The sequence below is a fragment of the Dermochelys coriacea genome, chromosome 12 (assembly GCF_009764565.3).
Source record: "Dermochelys coriacea isolate rDerCor1 chromosome 12, rDerCor1.pri.v4, whole genome shotgun sequence".
Taxonomy (NCBI): Eukaryota; Metazoa; Chordata; order Testudines; family Dermochelyidae; genus Dermochelys; species Dermochelys coriacea.
Window position 1 is genome coordinate 17,384,427 of NC_050079.1, and position 18,091 is coordinate 17,402,517.

The 18,091-nt window shown below is 38.1% G+C and overlaps 1 protein-coding gene across 2 annotated transcripts in view; it reads left to right on the forward strand.

Annotated features, from left to right (window-relative positions):
* The window catches only part of LOC119841177 (plasmanylethanolamine desaturase-like), a 73,759-nt gene that overhangs the window by 49,051 nt on the left and 6,617 nt on the right, over positions 1-18,091 (forward strand). The window contains exons 3-5 of one of the 2 annotated variants that reach the window (XM_043494925.1): positions 1,589-1,680; positions 12,275-12,419; positions 14,895-14,950. In XM_043494925.1, the coding sequence (XP_043350860.1) occupies positions 1,589-1,680; positions 12,275-12,419; positions 14,895-14,935 (278 nt within the window). In that variant the 3' untranslated portion in view covers positions 14,936-14,950. Of the gene's footprint in view, positions 1-1,588; positions 1,681-12,274; positions 12,420-14,894; positions 14,951-18,091 lie in introns of those variants that run through there. The other variant, XM_043494924.1, reaches the window with a different exon arrangement.

The window sequence follows — 18,091 nt, forward strand, 5'->3', positions numbered from 1 at the left end:
AGGATAAGTGCAGTTGACTTTAGGAAAACCCTTTAGTCTGAATACTAACATGCTTCATAGTGTTAGATTCAAGAAGCTCAATTTATTTAGCTTAACAACGAGATGGTTTAAGGGTGACTTGATTACAGTCTATAAATATCTTCATGGGGAACAAATATTTAATAATGGGCTCTTCAGTCTAGCAGAGAAAGATATAATGTGATGCAGTGCTGGAAGTTGAAGCTAGACAAATCCAGACTGGAAATAAAGCATGCATTTTTAACAATGAAAGTAATAACTATTGGAACAATGTACCAAGTGTCATTGTGGATTTTCTATCACTGATCATTTTTAACTTGAGACTGGATATTTTTACTAAAAGATCTGCTCTAGGGATTATTTTGGGGAAGTTAAATGGCTTGTGTTATATGGGCGGTCAGACTAGATGATCACACTGGTCCCTTCTAGCCTTGGAATCTATGAATACAAATTCAGGGTGGTTATTAAATCTAGTTGTTGCTGTGACAACATGTCATACTGACTTCAAATATTTTTTTTAAATTCAGGACAAAGATGGTTTGCATGAAGAATTTATTTACTGTGAAGGGGAGTTTGTTTACACGGTAGCTAAGGAGGACAATGCTAATAATTGATGGGGGAAAAGTAACTGTATGGCAATTGTTTTGAATTAACTACTTCACTTTAGTTTGACAGGCAAATCATGAATCTTGGAGTTAGATAATTAGCCCATTAAAAAAAATCCTTTCCTTTTAGTTGTATTTTAATAACTAGAATAGAGTTTCATGGACAGTGGATTGAGTTACTGATATGCTGTATATAAAGCTTATGAAATATTAATATAAAACTTCAGCATTTTTGCTAGATGTTAATATTGAACCAGCATTTGAAAATGAGGGAATAGTTCAATGTAAGTAGCTCTTGTAGTCTGATCACAATAAACCCTGATCCAGTATTTTTGAATCCTTGCCCTTGTTGAGCTAGAATATGAAATTAAGCATTCAGATCTGGAAACCCCAGTCTCTGGAGAATTTTGCTCTTTTGGAAAAGGCTCTCAGCACAATGGAACCATCTTATGTTGCTGGAATAAAAGGCATTTCGGGAAGGTATTTCAATGAAGATACAAAACTGTATAGGCCACATAGAGAAAGGTGGGGAGAGAGAGAGATAAGGAAGAATATGGTTGAAAAAATGTTGGAGAAACACTGGGCTAGCCCCATTATTTTGTGCTAGGTTGGGTTAAGTAAACCTACAATAGAGAAACCTTTAAAAACTGATTAATGGATTACTATTAATATGAAGTTGGCACCTGCTGACTTGCTGGATTTTTATATGTAAAAGTGATTTTCTGATTCTGCATGATTCCAGAAGCAGCTTTTTAATATGTTTTTAAATGTAGACTTTACATTTCTTTTAATTGAAATTGATTAAACTGAATTTTGCTAGTTTTGTGTGGTCTCATAAAAAGTATTTTTGCATTGAAAATCAGTGACTTTTTTTTTTAAATTTTATCTGCTGCATAGGATAAGTGGTTGATGTAACTTCAGTGTGTAGATTAGCTTCTACTGTTAACATTCTTTTTTATTTCCAGTTGCTGGAATTATTACAGCTGATTTTGCCTCAGGCATGGTTCACTGGGGAGCTGATACCTGGGGTTCCGTTGATATCCCTGTCATTGGCAAGGTAAGGAGAAGTTGACTTACATTCAGTATGAGCAGTAGACTAGAAATAAATCATTTTAATATGCTTTCTGAAGATAAAAAATCAGGAAGGGTTGTGGGTGTCTTTCTGGTTTTACGCACCCATCCACCAGCAATATCTGGGAACCTTGACCAAAACTCTTGAGACATTGTTCATTCTTTCTTATGTATTGAGAAATGGATCTCACTTAAACACTGGGAACACTGTACCCACCCAATAGGAATTATTTTTTTATAAAGTAAATGCATGAAATTTTAGTGCTCAGGTTATCCATTGAACGAGTTTAATCTGTGACACATAAAATGCAGTTCCGAAAAGCTTATGCACTAAATCTAGGTATTTCTACTGTGCCTATTACTACAGTATCCAAGCACCAAAGTAACTGTTTAATTTTTAGAAATGCTTATTAGTACCTTTATACGGAGATGTGTGGAAGGAGGGGTGTAACTGAGTGACCTTTGTGCAATTGTATAATATGTTCATTTTAAAAAAATCAGCACTGGAAAAAACAACATCTTATAAGAAACGTACACTTTTGTAAGTCTGCAGTTAAAGTCTGAACACCAGTGAAATAAGTTATTTCCTTGTGACAATGCCATATTTATCACACTAATGAAAGAGGGAAAGAAAGTGATCTTTGATACACTAATTATTTTTGGTACTTGCATCAGAGTTTAGTAAATCAGCATGCTACATCTGCAGTGCTAACCAAACTAATCTAAAATACTGGCCTCCCTGTGGAGGTATAGAAATGTCATAGTCCATGGAGACTTGGACTGCATTTATGCAGGTCTGCCTTTTCTGTCATAGATTCAACAGACCTTCCCAGAGAAGATCTACAGTGCTTTAAACAACCTTAACATGGGGTTTAAAGAGATTAATGAATATCAGCCTTGTACTAAATAAATCTTTATCACTTGCTTTACCTACTACAGTAATTGCCTCAGTGCAGTGTAACACATTCAATCTGTCAGCTTGCCGTTAATCTCCAATACATCTTTGACAAAAGAATCCATTTTATCTTCATTTGTGTGTGTGTGTGTGTGTGTGTGCGCGCGTGCATGCGCGCACACTTGCCAAATCTGGCACTTAATCAGGTCATTGAGATACTATATGAGAAGCTGCTGTGTAATATGAAAATAATATGGTTGATGAGACCATTCATATGATATAAATAGCAAAAGCTCCATTTTATCCTCACTTAATTTTGTATGTGGTATAGCATATATGCCTTCCTTTCACAAAACAAATTATTAATAGACATAAATGAGGCATGGGCTTAAAATGGTGACATCTGAGGTGTATACAAATAAATAAAGTGTAAGTGTGTGTGTGTGTGTGTGTCTTATACATAGGTACACAGACTTCTTAGATATCAACAATTTTGGTCATATATATGAGAGAGATATTAGGTTTTGTGTGCATATTTATGTTTTCATTTTTCCACTCTGACTTCTGATCTGAATTTCCAATGTATAAATGCTTCTAGTTTTCATTAAGAAAGAGTAGATTATTTTAAAGGACTAGTCTCAAAATTATTGATTGCAATTTAGCAACAGCCAGGAACAATATGTAATAATGTAACTACTTTAGAAGTGTTGTAATTAAAATAATTTTACTTTTTTATTTAGCAGAAATGGTACAATTAAATTAATTATGGGTCTCCATCTAAAGTCAGTCCTCTCTAACATTATCTGGTGAATTTTTAAATGCATATTATTTATTTACTTATTTATATTTAGCTACTTGGTAGCACTCACGGTATATTTTCCATTTGCAATGCTGTAGCCATGTTGGTAACCGGATATTAGAGAGACGGGGGGGGGGGGGGGTGAGGTAATACCTTTTACTAGACCAACTTCTTTTGGTGGAAGAGGCAAGTCCCTCAGAATTTGTATTAACTACTTATGCTAAACAATCTGTTCCACCTTGTGTTTAGCTGTGACACTGAGTTCCTTTCCCAGACCTGAAGAAGAGCTCAGTGTAGTTTGAAAGCTTTTCTTTTTTTATCAGCAGATGTTGGTCCAATAAAATATATTACCACATCCACCTTGTCTCTCTAATGTATTTTCCATATATAATGTATTTATTTTCCAGACATTCAAGAAGCTGAGGGAGATAAGAATGTTTATATTAGTCAACTAGATTCATGATAGGAAGGATGGAAGAAATGGGTCTTAATTCTGGACATGGAAAGGACCCTTGCAGACTAGCTTAAATTACCTCCATAGATAGTTGCATGGCAGATGTTATGGAGGTCAGGTGACTTTGTGAGAAGCAGATGGCTGGAGATGAGAAGGAATATTGATGGAGTAGATGGTCTGGGGGTTAGTGCTAAACTTGATATAGGTGGATAATTAGGAATGGGCAGAGCCTTGAAATAGATGATGAGCTTATATCTGATGCAATAGTGGAAGGAATTCATACTGGGGAGTGACATGTTCATCAGTTGGATCAATGGAGATGACTTGAACAGCTGCATTTTGTATGTATTGAAGGAGCAATGTGTGTGTCTTCAGCGATGGCCAAGATTTTCAAAGGTGCAGAGCATTCACAGATACCCTTGAATTCAAGTCCTTAAAGTTGTTAGGCCAAGGTAAAATTGAATATTGAAGTCAGTGGAGAGTGGTTGGGTTACCACTTTTTTGCAAAATCAAGCTTTTTATATTTTGAAAGTGTGTGTGTGTGCGTGTGTGTGTGTGTGTACACAATATATCTGTTAAACTGAGAGGCAGTGTAATCAGGGCACTGGATTGAGAATCAGGTGAACTGGGTTTTATTTCTGTTTCTTCCACTGACTTATTATGTGATCTTGGGCATGTCCCTTTATCTTTCTGTGCCGCAGTGTCCATATCTGTAAGATTGAGATTATATTTGCTTTTCTTTTTAAAGTGCTTTGAGATAAGTATGAAAAGATTATGTAAAAATAACTTGTTATTCCTAAATTTTGCAGTACAACCCTGATTTTTTCCCCTGCCCTATTATATTCCAAATTTTCTTTAATCTTTGGAAGATAGCCTTCTGTATAAAAGGGATAGAAATGCATTGTGCATAACTATATGAAAGATCTGTACCATTGTTTTTAACCTGGAATTTCAGATAGCCCGAGGCTGGATAGCTGAGATTGAACTATGCATTTATTTTAACTGCTCTTGATTGAGGGGTGGGAATTTGCCCTTTACATTTAGGTGATTATTTTTATATCAAATTTCTTGACCTTTCATGCCTGTGTTTGGAGCTTGTGGTTGCTAAGCACTTTTTACCTCCTTCTTTAAAAATCAGTCACAAGACAGTGACCGGTTTGAGACTGTATTTGAGAGGCTGGCAGAGTGGTTGGATTTTTCTCATACTCACCGCAATCCTCACATATTTATTGCTGCTGAGCTGTTAAGACCATGACCTATCTGATGCTGTAATACTTCTTCCCTTTTCTCCTTTGACCCATTGTTTTCAGAGTTTCCTTAGAGTCCTGTCTGTGAACCACACATACTGCAGCTTGATGCCTCTGTGTGTAGCTTCTGGGTTTGCACTTCTCTACAGTTGACCTTGCAAGGTCTTTCTTTCCTGTAATGTTTATATTTTATTCATTTTCAAGGTAGAGTGCTTACCCTCAGACTTGTTGTTCACATATTAGTAACAATCTCCTTAGCAAAGAAATTTACAGTGAAGCTGTAATACTAAGACTATACAAACACATGAAGCTTAAATGTCAATCTACCCATTTCTGAGGATGGATCTTTCTCTCTTACATAATGCCAGAATTGCAACCATTAATTTTACTAATATCTCTGGGGAGGCACATCAGATTACAGGAAATATTATACCAATATTATCAGAAAGAGATGGGATATTATTTTTGAACCATTTTCCCACTTATAACAACATATTTAGGATCTAGCTAATAACAGGCTTAAACTAGAAGAAGGCAAATAACTATAGAACATTCTAGACTTGGGTGCCTAAAGGTTAACACCTAAATCCATGTTTTGGAACCTAAAGGAGGGGGCCTGATTCCCAGAAGTACTCCATTTCTACTGCTCGCATTGAAGTCATTGTGCAGAGGCGGGCATCATTTAGCAATAGGATTGAAAAACTGACATAGAACAGAGACAAGGAGAGAGAGGTCTCCGACTTTCCTGAAAGACACATTGAACAAAGGGACAAAAGATCTTCCCAGACTCCTGCATGAAGCATCAAAGGATTAGTCTGAAGTAATACTGGACACGCAGGCCAGAGTGAAGGTCTATGATTTAGTGCCAGAATTTCATAATTTTGTATACACAAGTGCACATGCAATAGCAATAATTTCACATTGCAGATGGGAAATTAGCCCTTTAATTGGCTGATATACTGACACAGTCTACAACGAGATGAGCAATTATGGAAGGAATCTGGCCCCGAAGATGGACTTGGAGACCAAAATGTTCTAACTTGTCATTTTAAATTAGGGGTCTGGTTTTCAGAGGTGCTGATGCACGATCTTTTCCCAGTGTTCTCTGGTGCAATATAGTTTCTTGGTGTCCACCCCCTGACCTGTTTTCTAACAATATAGCCAGAAGCATTCTGGAACTACCCATCCTGCAGATTCCAGGATGGAAATCTCAGTGTTTTAACAAATACAGCTCTTTGTCACATAGCTATGTCTTACAAGAGGAATTTCAGTCTCCTGCCAGCACAATGTCACTTGTATATTTTGCTTGCCCTAGCAAGATTGTCCCCCTACCACATCTTACCTTGGTGGTTACTTCTCCTGCAGCTCCTTGGTCATTTTGTTTGTTCACTATGTCACCTGCATCCTCTCTGGGCACCAGCCAGATCCTATTTTACAGGGACTCAACACAACTCTAGTAAACAGGGAAAAGGGCCATGGGTCCCAACAATGCAAGTTACTGTTTCTCTTTTACTTTAAAAAAAATGAATTGGAACTAATCTATGACTTCCCAAGGGTAGCTAATGGGGAAATTTTCAAAGCTACCTCAGAGATTTAAGAGCACAAGACCTAGTGAAAGCCAGTGAGGATTGTGCTCCCAAATCTCTTAGGTGCTTTTGAAAATCTTCCTTCTGAATGGCCTTTCTAAAAGCTTTTAAAGGCTAAAATCTTTTCTTTGTAAAGGCTAGAAGGCATTGTGCCATTATACTTTTCATAACAATTGTCATTGTGTATGCCATGTATTTTAGCCAAAAGAAATGCCAAGAGATTTTATTAGTTATTTTAACACATTGAAGCTATGTCTCCCACTTAATAGCTATCAGTGATCTTATTTCTGAAGTTTGACTCCTGCATAGCTACTCAGATTACATATTTACAATTCTCAAATTTATGTATTTATTCAGAGTATAGTCTTAGCAGTCATTTTTATCATTTGCTGTGTGATAGATATTTTTAACCTGGTGGTTAGTGTTGACCACAGATCCATCCATGCTTCCAGAGCCAGTGCATTAATGCTGTTATTTTAGAAGGAGGTGGTGGTATAGTTCTAATAGTGCTCAGTACATAATTTTCCTTTTGCAGCAGTTATTTTAGTCTTCTGCCAAGTGGCCATTATACATCTTTACATAAATAGCATTGTTATAAGTCCATTGGAGGAGCTGTGGAGGATATGAGTATTTTAAATTTCTTATTGTATAGTTCCAGATAATTACTTGGTGTAAATCAGTTTAGTCTTCAGTTTTCTTCAGATTATTTATTCAAACAAGTGAACGCTATTTTGTTATGTTTCCTTTCTTGTTCCTATTGTTCACTTTTCTCATGCTTCCTTTTGTAAGAACTCTGAAATCCGCCCATAGAGAAAGTTCTATTGAAAATATATCAGTGCTTGCTTGTAACTTGTAGGACTTCACATCAGCATCATTGCTCTTGTATTAAGCAATTATTTCAATATATGCTCTTTCATGGTGATTGTTTGGTGCTTAATTGAATACTTCCCATTAGCTCTCTTTTCTCAGATTGATTTCTGTACTTCCTGAGCATAATGAATACAGAGATTTGCAAGAACAAAAAGTGCTACTACCCTATTAGCCATAATAGGAAAATAAATTGACACATTTCTCCAGTTAAACGTGCTGGGTTTTTTGAAAGTTCTTTGAGAAATTCCTTGCTTCTTACACACCAGATAACAAAATGTTTTAATGCCATAATCCCTTCATAATGTAGGATCTTTCTAGGTCTGAGGCTAGACTGTCTTATGTTTTCAAAGCATGAGTTACAAGAAAGGGACATTCTTTCCAAAAGACACAGGTCTTTGAGTAGTGTCCCTATGGATGCTCCATGTCAAGTGTGTATGGCTTTCGATTGGAGATTTTTGGTAGTAATGCCCGTTTGGTGCACTTGTGCACCCTACTCATCCTCATGCTATGCAACAAGGTTACATAGGGCTGCATGGATGAATCCCTCTGAGTGCCTTCTCAACCACCTTGGTCTGAGACGGCGCATTCAGCATGCCCACTTCAGTCGGTCAAGCTTGCCTCAACTAGTCTTTAGTTAGGTGTTAGTTTTATGAGTTTAGTGTTTAGTATTGTTGAATTTGTTGTTTTTTGTAAGAGGATTGTGCCTTGTCTCTATTACCCTCCCCCTTCTTGGAGGTTCTCCCTCGACTCAGAGATATGCCAAGATCACCAGGGTTCTGATATTATCTCGCTTGCTGGGAAGTGATCCTGGTCAGTGACTGGCATTCCTGGTACGTTCATTCTCTAGGAGAAACACATGTTCCACAGAAGTACAATTTCTGTTTAGCCCTGAAAAGCAGGGCCAGGAAGAAAAGGGAGAGTAAGATGAGGAGGCTTTATGATGGAGTGCTTCCTCTACCTCACCTCAGACCCAGGGCAGGAGATTTCCCCTCCTCCCTCCCACGCTCACACACCAGTCTCCGAGCAAACATAGTGCCCTGTCAGCCCCAGCCCAATGTTCATCTCGACCTTACAAACTAAAGTGACCCTTTGCATCATCTGGATTCGTAAAAATTAGGGTTAGAATTTGGTAATGGGTCAGATATATATCAGGCTTTTATTTTACCTGGAGCAGTGCTTAGTATTAGAATGTTTGTTATGGACTTATATACATTAACTTTCAAATAATATTCTTAAATAATATAAAAATAAGATTTTTTTTGTGCAATTGATATTCATTATCTTTTTTATTAGTGAGCTGGCAACTACAGTACCATTTAAATGTCACTATTTGCTGCTTGGCAGTATTTTCAGTTCATCATGGCGTTTGTTCCAGTGCTGTTCCACTATTCATAGAATCCCTTTTCAAGCACTTGTGGATACAGATGGTTGAAATACCATGTAAAATTCTTCTCTTAGATTCTCCTGAAAGCAAATAGCTCCTTATATGTGCAGTACTCCCATTTGGTCTGAAAGCATGGGATTTGTCTCTTAGAATTAGACATGTGTTGTAATCCCATTTCCATGAAAGAACCTCAACATGGTGCTATTCCCTTCCATTTGCTTCTATCATTATGCATAATAGGTGTATTATTTGTGCTGTATTGTAAATTTGGTGATGTTTCTAATGACATTCAGAACTTTTTGCAATCTTTTAAATGTTGCAGGGTTTCTTTCTTTGTTTCTTTCAGCAGCCCACTTTGATGAATGACAGGTTTTCATTCTTTTTTATATGGGGGAAAAAGCAGCTTTGCTTCCCTGTCTCCTGAGAAATTTTACAAAATATTCCATAAGTCATCTTCGAACCAGTGGTGTTTCCTTCTTTCAAAGTTCTTGGGATCATTTTCTTTTTTCTGAAGTCATGTGCCAACTTGTAAAGATACATAGCAGTCTTCAGATTCACTTTTGTGTCTTGAAAGTTGATCTAAGAAATACATTTTTCTACGAGATAATAAACTTATCAAAACGTAAAAATTGTCTTTCATCCAACCAGAATTTTTTTCTACCAGCTAAGACCCTGATCTTGCAATTGACCGCATGCAGATGTACCACTGTGCTTTCTCTGAGCCCCATTGCAACGGATGGGGTTCCTTCTGGGTGCACATCTGTGCATATGTATTGTCAGTTGCTAGATCAGGACCTTAAAAATAAATAAAATCTGTTAGCCTTTAAGGTGTCTCCTCATTGTTTTTATAAAAATATAGCAATTAAAATAAATTGAATGATTAGCAACAATCAGAGGAAACTTACAACTTACTGATCCAAGATATGTTTATACCTCAAGCACAAATTAACTCTCCCTTACTTGGGATAGCCTTCTTTTTACGGTTATTTGTATTGAGTGGTTACTCGTTCACTAGTCAGCCCCAAACATGTTCTAGGTGCTTGATAGACAAGAAGGAGAATTAGTATGAAGAGATTAGTATGGCTTTTTTTATGAACATCAATACAATGAGATATTTTGATGATCTATATCTGTCTGAGGCTATGCCTACACTTGTGGTGGTATGAAGAGTACAGACCCTGCATGCCCCCCAAGCATGGGTATAAATAAGCAGTGCTTCACCATCCACACTGCTAGGTGAGTAGAGCAAAGCCATGCCAGAACCTTAGGGTATGTTCCCTATATAGCTCTCTACATGCCGGAGCAGTGCCACTCCTGTCTACGCTCTTATATTTTGCATGTAGCATCCTGCTTCTGGAGCCTTTTCCCACCACAGAGAAAGGCTTCAGCAGTGGGGAACTGCCAGAGCTTTTTCCCGGTACCTCTCCCCAGCCGGAGCTTTTCACTGCTGCATGTAGCTACATACCACAGTATGGCTACAGCCTGCTTTCCTATATAAAGTGTAGCTATACGTACCCTACATGATGCTGCCAGTGTAGACAAGGCCTAGGTAATGTAGTTGCTGGTCAGCTTTTTGTTGGAAATATACTTTGCTTGAACTTTGAATTGTACTAATTATAAGTTGGTTAACTTATTTTTTTAATAATCTAGTTTCTGTACCAGAGTTTCTCTCTCTTTCGTATATTGTCTTTTCTCTAATGAATTCCTTCCTTCCTTGTTCCGTAGTATCAGTCAATATCCATGTACCCATAGAATGTAAAATCTTGTAGCTGTAAAAGTGTGATATTAAATCATTTGGTCTGGAAATTCAGATGCAGAAGTTGTAATTGAAATGTCTCTAAGGTTCTTTGCGGTTGAGTTAAGTAAACCTTAGTTTTGTTTGTGGAATTTGGCTTACTTAGAATTTGCTTATTCTTTAAAGTAAATTATTCCATTCATTGTGAGCATTTGAGTAGTAATCCTGTGACATGATATTTATACAGAAAAGTAAGTATTTGAAAGTCTTTCTAGTGGGAACTATCTGTTCTGTGTTTTAAAACTCCTGTTGTCATTTAGGCTGTTGTGTAAGTATTTCCTTTAAAGAAGTGGGGATCCAAAAGAATTTTTACCATGGGTTTTTTTTTAAATGATTGCTTTAATCCCACAATTTTACTTTCTTAGCTTGCTGAAGTACAACAAATGAACCTGCTAGCAGCTAATCTAGCATGTGAATTGATATAATTACAAAACCTTCACAACCATGTGAGTTGGTAAAAAGCTAATTGTCAAAGCAAACATTTTTCTAAATGTTGCTTCAGTTCTGTGGTTATAGGAAAGGAACATATGAAATCTGTAACAGTAGCAGTGTAGATAAAGTTCTCGCAGTCTCCCGAGGTAATGATATCCCATATTTATTTTCATTCCACAGACATTTGATGTGCCAGTGTCTTGTCTGAATAGAATATACCCACACAGAAAATTGGGATGTTAAATGGTCACAAGTTACGGCATTGCTCCTGTAGCAGATTCTCACCGAGATGATGATGATGATCAATAATAATAACAACAATACCTAGCTCTCATACAGGAATGCTAGCACTTACATCCAAACAAAAACACAAACTTCTGTGATTTCTGTAACTTGTAGTTTTTGTGTCATATGCAAATTTGTGTGTTCTGATTTGTGTTGTCATCCAAGATATTAATGTATGCTGAAGAATACCAGACCCACCATCAACCCCTTAGGGAATTCATACGTGTTCCACACGCACATGCCATTCCAATGCAACACCGTTGATTACTTGTGACTTGTTATTCCTAGGCAGTATTTTAGCCACTTAACTGTAATTAATATATTTCTTCACTGATATTAATTGTGGACACAAAAATTAGAACTGGTCTTTTAAAATGTGGCCCATTTTGTCCTCTAGATTTGTTATACCCCGGCCTATTAGTACATAAAGCTATTTGCTGTGTTTGGCATGGCATCTGTGTCACATATCTGTGTTGGCTATAACACTAAAGGTTCCTTTGCTGTATTGGGTAGGTTGTGGCTGGTTCTGGATGAGTATGCAAACTAAAAAAATGTCCGCATTCCTAAAACATCACCCAACCACAGTTCTTGGGCTCCATCAAGCCTCTTCACTGTGAACACTTTGCGTTCTGGTGATAATTATACTTTTTTTTTAATGCTCTCAAGTTACGTTTAATTGATAAAATCATACTTTTAGTAACCTTTGTTAAATTTAAGATTTTTCATATTGGTAGGAAAATGGATTGTATGTTCACACTGAACACACAAACTTGGGAGAAAGTCTTAGGACCATTGCAAAAATAATTAAAATAAATCTTTTTTTCTACCAACAGGCATTTATCAGGCCGTTTAGAGAGCATCATATTGATCCAACAGCAATAACCAGACATGACTTCATTGAGACCAATGGAGATAACTGTTTGATAACCATAATTCTACTGGCCTTCATGTTATATAAATTCCTCTCTCAAACACCAGGTAAGCTTGTGTTTTGTTTTGTTTTTTTTCTTGGTAGACAGAGGGGTGAGCACCTCTGGTCATTGTCAAGGGACTTCTGAGGTGTGGTTCTCTACTGCCTTGCAACTTGTATTGTCATTGACGCCACTGCAAAGTTTTAATGTTTGCAGGTTGGAATTCTCCACTCACTCTGCACAGATATAAATGATGAAAAAAGGTATGGGTCAATGGGAAATCAGACCTGTGATTTTTACCACTGAGAGAGTCTAAAGGTGAGGATTGTCTTTTTCCAAAGTGCAGTTCCTTGGTCACAAGCTGCGGCAGCTGAAAGTGTGGGCTGGAGGTACGTTTTGTTGTTAATGCTCAGCTTGTCTCTTGCTGTTACTTTTCCACAGAGTCTGTGCTGAAGCGTACTGACTGCTGTCGCAGGTATAGGCAAGGAGAATCTTGATCCAAGGGTCATGGGCTAAGTGAGCCTGGGGAAGTTCAGGTTTTGCAGGCAGCCACGCAGATTGATAAATTTGCAGAATCTGAAACCAATCTCATTCCTTTGCTTTGTGCTCCAGGGACTGAGTCTTGGAGTGCCAGACTCTTCTGAGAATCAGTCTGCTATCTCCTCCTCTCCACACTTCAGGGAGAAGGACTACTGCAGTGCAGACTGCTTCTTAACTGACCACATCTCTATGTCGCAAGAGCTCCTTACCACCTAGACTTCAAGGACCTGGTGTCCGAGACTGTGGCTGTCCTGGGCCAATGTCTGAGAATCTCCTCCCTTTAGTCTGCAACCTGGTGGTGAGTCTTTGCTTGGCCAGTTGATGCAAGTTGCAGTGGAATATCACAACATTCTCTGCTGAACTGAACTCTGCATTCAGGTTTATTTGGTTTAGATCTGAAAGGCTGGGGTATGGCTAGTCTGAATTTCCACTCACATGTTCACCTGGACCTGCTAATAATGAGCTGAATTTCATATTGCCTGTACTGCACAGCCAGCTTGCTGCACAGAATCTTAACAGCCTTAATAGTTCCCCTAACCATCCAATTAGACTAATAATAAAGGTTTAATTACATATCCAGCTAATCATCAGATTTGTTCATGGAACAGCTTTAATTGGTAGATACAGCTGTTACAATTTTCCAGTTTGAAAGCTATCACCCATTTTTGCTCACAGCTATATTCACACAACTGTTTTTATTATTGGGACTTGACTGGCATTATTAAGACAATAAAAAGGCTCAGGAACTAAGAAACCTAATCACCCACTGCTATTGCAGCACCCTTCTACCAAATGCTGCCTGTGTTCAAGCCTGACCCTCTGGTTTATAGTGCTTTGTGCTGCACAGGTTGAAGGACTCCAAATAGCAAATGGCTTCTTTACAAAGGTTTCCAAAAGTGAAGCTGTTCTGTATTCTGCCTAAGTAGTTCCCACAAAATGATTGTTAAAGACTTTGGGACCTGGAAGCTTCTTGGCTTTGTATGATTCAATAATGCACCACCTAAGCCATTTTGTAATAGATCCTTCAGTAGCCCTGAGTCTTTTCTTATTATGGAAACATATAAATTGGCTCATCCTGTAAAACCCTTCAGTTTTGAAAATGTAAAACCTAATTGCCTTATGGACATTCAAAGAATGGAGGCGCTTCTCTGGAGAGGTTTTGCACTGAACCAAAAGATGACAGAACTAGTTACTGATTAAAAAGAATGGAAGAGTTAACCTCTTGATGCCAGTTGTCAGGCTTCCCCCAACATTCATATTTTCTATGCAGCTTTAATTGCTACTGTTTTTTTTTACACCACAAAGATCTTTTTGTTTTCTTTGGGGTTCAGTGGGGTAACTGCTTACAGCAACCTCGTTGTCTTAATCAGTTTTTCCTTTGTGCTTTTTAATCAAGTGGCCTGTCCAACTGAGACTAGCATTCCCTCATTTAATAAACCTCCTGATAGGTCTTCTAAGCACCGAAGGGATATGTGTAAGGTTCAGCCTCTGCTAACAATATTGGTCTTTGCTGTATGTGTCTCTTTGAAATCACCTTAATTTAAAAAATAAAATAAAACCTTCCACTTCCAGTGTGTCCAGAATAATGAATCCACTTTAACATAAATAATTTTCTATCAAAGCCTAAGAAATGGCTGTATTTTTAGGAAGCATTACACCCTAGGGAAATAAATGACATATAAAAATGAACTTTCAAAGTGTTGGTCTATAGAAAAAGGAGCAGTGTGTGATGGCAAAAAATGAATTTCTGTGAATTAGCACAACTCATTATTCATGCTATACACACCTTACTGTCTTGTATTCCCTGTACTTAGCTGGAATATAAAATAAAAAAATTGCAGCCCTTCTCCCTGGCCCTCAGTGGCGGTCTCTCTGATTGGATGCCACCTACAGCATGGTAGAGAGCTTCAAGAAGCTAGAAGCTGGGAAACATGCAGAGTAACCGTTTCTTAAAGTGCATATCACAAGTTAGCTTTATATATATATTGTTAATGTATTCTAGGTTTAACAGACCCTTCAGTTCCCACTAACAACTCATTTTAAGAGGGGGAAGAAACATGCAGATCAAGAGCACTTTGACAAAATGTGGTGCCATAGCTGAATCCTTTAAAAAATGGAATAAAAGATTTCATAAAATACACAGGTGGATAACTTTTCAAGCGAGAGGAATGATAGTACCTTGAGAATTATGTCCTATATAATGCTTAAATTCAAAGCTTTTTGTGGCAGGGTTTCTCTGGATTTTGTCTAGTACAGCGCCAAGCATATTGCATTTAACAAATAATAAATGTAGTGTATAGATTTCCTATTAATTTTCCTTCAAACAATTTGCAGAGCTATCCACAATGTGCTTATATTCCTGCCACAGCAACATTATCTTCTGTAATCTGGGGTCAGGGAGACAGATACTAACTGAATAATCAATTCACTCTCTGTTCATCAGCACTGTATTTTAGAGTGTACATATGCAAACCAGATGTAGGTAATTTGGTCTACGGCTTGCTCCTGCAAAGTGTTGAGCACTCTTGCAAGGTGCGGAGTACCCATAACTAACCCTGGCCTTAATAAGAGAATCTAGTCATGGCATTCAATCTTCATTTTTCCCCCAAGTGTCATTTACATAGCAGTCATGGGTATTCTTGTTGGCCACTTCGGAAGATTTTTGACAATATCCTTCTTTTGCCATGTTTTAGCTAGCTGATGGTATCTGAGCAGCTGCAGCTCCAAGTGGAAGAGTTACTGCTGAAAATCTTGGATTCACATCTATGCAGTTTCTCTGTCATGGAACAGCAGGCAACAATGTTAGGAATATATATCAATCATTAAAAATCTTCCTAACATCTCACGTTAATTTGTTGACAAACCAGTCCAAAGGCTGAAAAACGGACAGTGTGAAATGAGTGCAAACAAAGAAGAGGCATTTAACCTCACATTCCACAAGGAATATTTAAAAGAGATGAACTTGAACTAAAACATCAGATCCAAACCCCCTCAAACTCTAGGGAAGTGCAGCTCTAGATCAAAACTTGGCAGTTCAGGCTCAGCTCTTTAGCTTAAGGAAATGTTAGAGAAGCCGTGGAAACTTTGGGAAGAACCTGTCAAGTCTTGGGGCATTTTTTGGTAACCAAAATAAATCACTCTCCTTTCCATTTTTAGTGCAAATGAAAAGAGTCATGTGTGCAGTATGTTATGGATGCTGAGCCTACGGGACCTTTAACAACCCCAAATCTCCTCCTTTTTATGTTTTGCCTTGTGATTGAGGAAGTAGATGAGACCAGAACTTCCTCACCATTAGAATATTAAAAATCCCCACTAAGGATCTATAGTTTTATGACCCTCTCTGTTACTTCAGTATTATCATTGGATTCTTAACATGAAGCCCAATTTTTAACTCCATGATCCTCAATGAAGGCTACTCAACTTTTTGTCCTTACCCATCATTTGCAGGGATAATTTTTGTCTATTTAATTTTTAAATAGAATCTATTTTTTTTAAATCAAGCACTTAAGTTAATTGGTTTGGAATTAGCACATTGTTTTTATATCTGCTACACACTGTTAATTGTGACTACCAAATCATTAGGCTGAAATTCCTTGATTTATCCCTGCCATTATGCAGTATAGTACCTGGCTTACAACCATATCAGGAATCTTTTTTGGTTTATGATGGTTCATTAAGTGTTTACAATTAAGCATCTGTTCAAACTAAAATGTTAAATTTTTATGACATTTGGGTTCAGCACAAATGTCAGTACTTGGCTCTTAAATACTTTATTTATTGTGACTTCCTAAATTTACATTTTTATCCCCCTTTTCGGTAGTTACTCTGTTGTTTGCTCTCACTTTTCCAAAGTTGTCCGCCACTCTGCCCTGCCTCCCTGACCCATCGCATTTTCTTGCCCCCACCCCTTCTGTTTCCTTCTCCCAGCTGCACCTCTTTTCTATGCACGAAACATGCTTTCTGAATCCACTATTTAATTCCCCCTGCCCCCATTTAAGTGAACTCACTTCGGTCTTATCACCCACAGGTGTGGTAATTAAAAAAAAAAAACAACAACCCATATCACATGGAATATGACAAGCTGTGCATGTGCCAAAATGAAGTTGCCATGTGATCCTATAACTATGGTTCTTCCCTGCCTCTCCTCTTCCACCCAAACCCTCCCCTTCTCTCCTCCTCCCCCCACCCTCGTTGTTCGTCCCTGTCTTGTCAGTAATTAACATGTTAACTCTTTGGGGCAGGGAACAGGTGTTTTAATACATTTCTGTATAGCATCTGGCAGGCTTTGGGGCACTGCAAGTACAGGGGAACACCCACGGTCAGTCTAGTAAAGTGAGTCTGATGGGCTCAAAATGTTCTCTCACTCTTTGGGCCCAAGTTCTACTCTGCACAGAACCCAGGGGAGGCAGGATATAGATGCAAAGGTGTCTTTATGCCACTTTTCGAACTCCTTGGATTTAGGAGGTAATCAAAACTGCCACATGACTGGTTTAACTTGTGCCTAGCTGCGCACAGCCGCATTCCAGCCTCACGGAATAGCTGGCATGTAGAGGTACTTCAGCTACTCCTCTTCTTCCTAGCCATGACCCCCATACAGCAGGCTGGGAACTGGAAATGCTTAGCTGGCCAGAACCACCAGAACTCAAGTCCCTTTGGGCCTTCAGAGCATACAGAAACTCCTGGATCTGGCTTCCACGCTTAGTCCATGCAAAAATAGATTAGGATAGTGTCTGTGGATCTGGGATGAGGGGGACTTGTGGAGCCACAACATTTGGCTCCTAGGATCCATGTAGAGGGAGTGTTGGGATTCACCTTGTGTGGGGGAGGTAACGTTGTCAGCTGGGAGAGCCAGGAGCACATTGAGCGCACATTTTTTGGAGTAGGGACCTGGGGATACTGGATCTGGTCTCAATTTAGGCATAGTCTGAGTAATCCCGAAGAAATTTAGGCATGCTGCAGAGGTGGTGTTTTCCTGTAGGTATAATGTGGGTCTGGGACATAGAAAGAAAGGAAAAGGAAACTTAAATTGAGTTAAATATGTATTTTCCTTCTGGTATAAAATATATTTTCACGGTTGTATAGAGTGATTTGAAGTCAGAGCTACATTAACCAGGGCATGAACTGCAACTCGCCAACAGGGTGAATTTATACAATTTCAAAAATTGCTTTGTTTCTAAACCATAAACACCTAGTATTTCC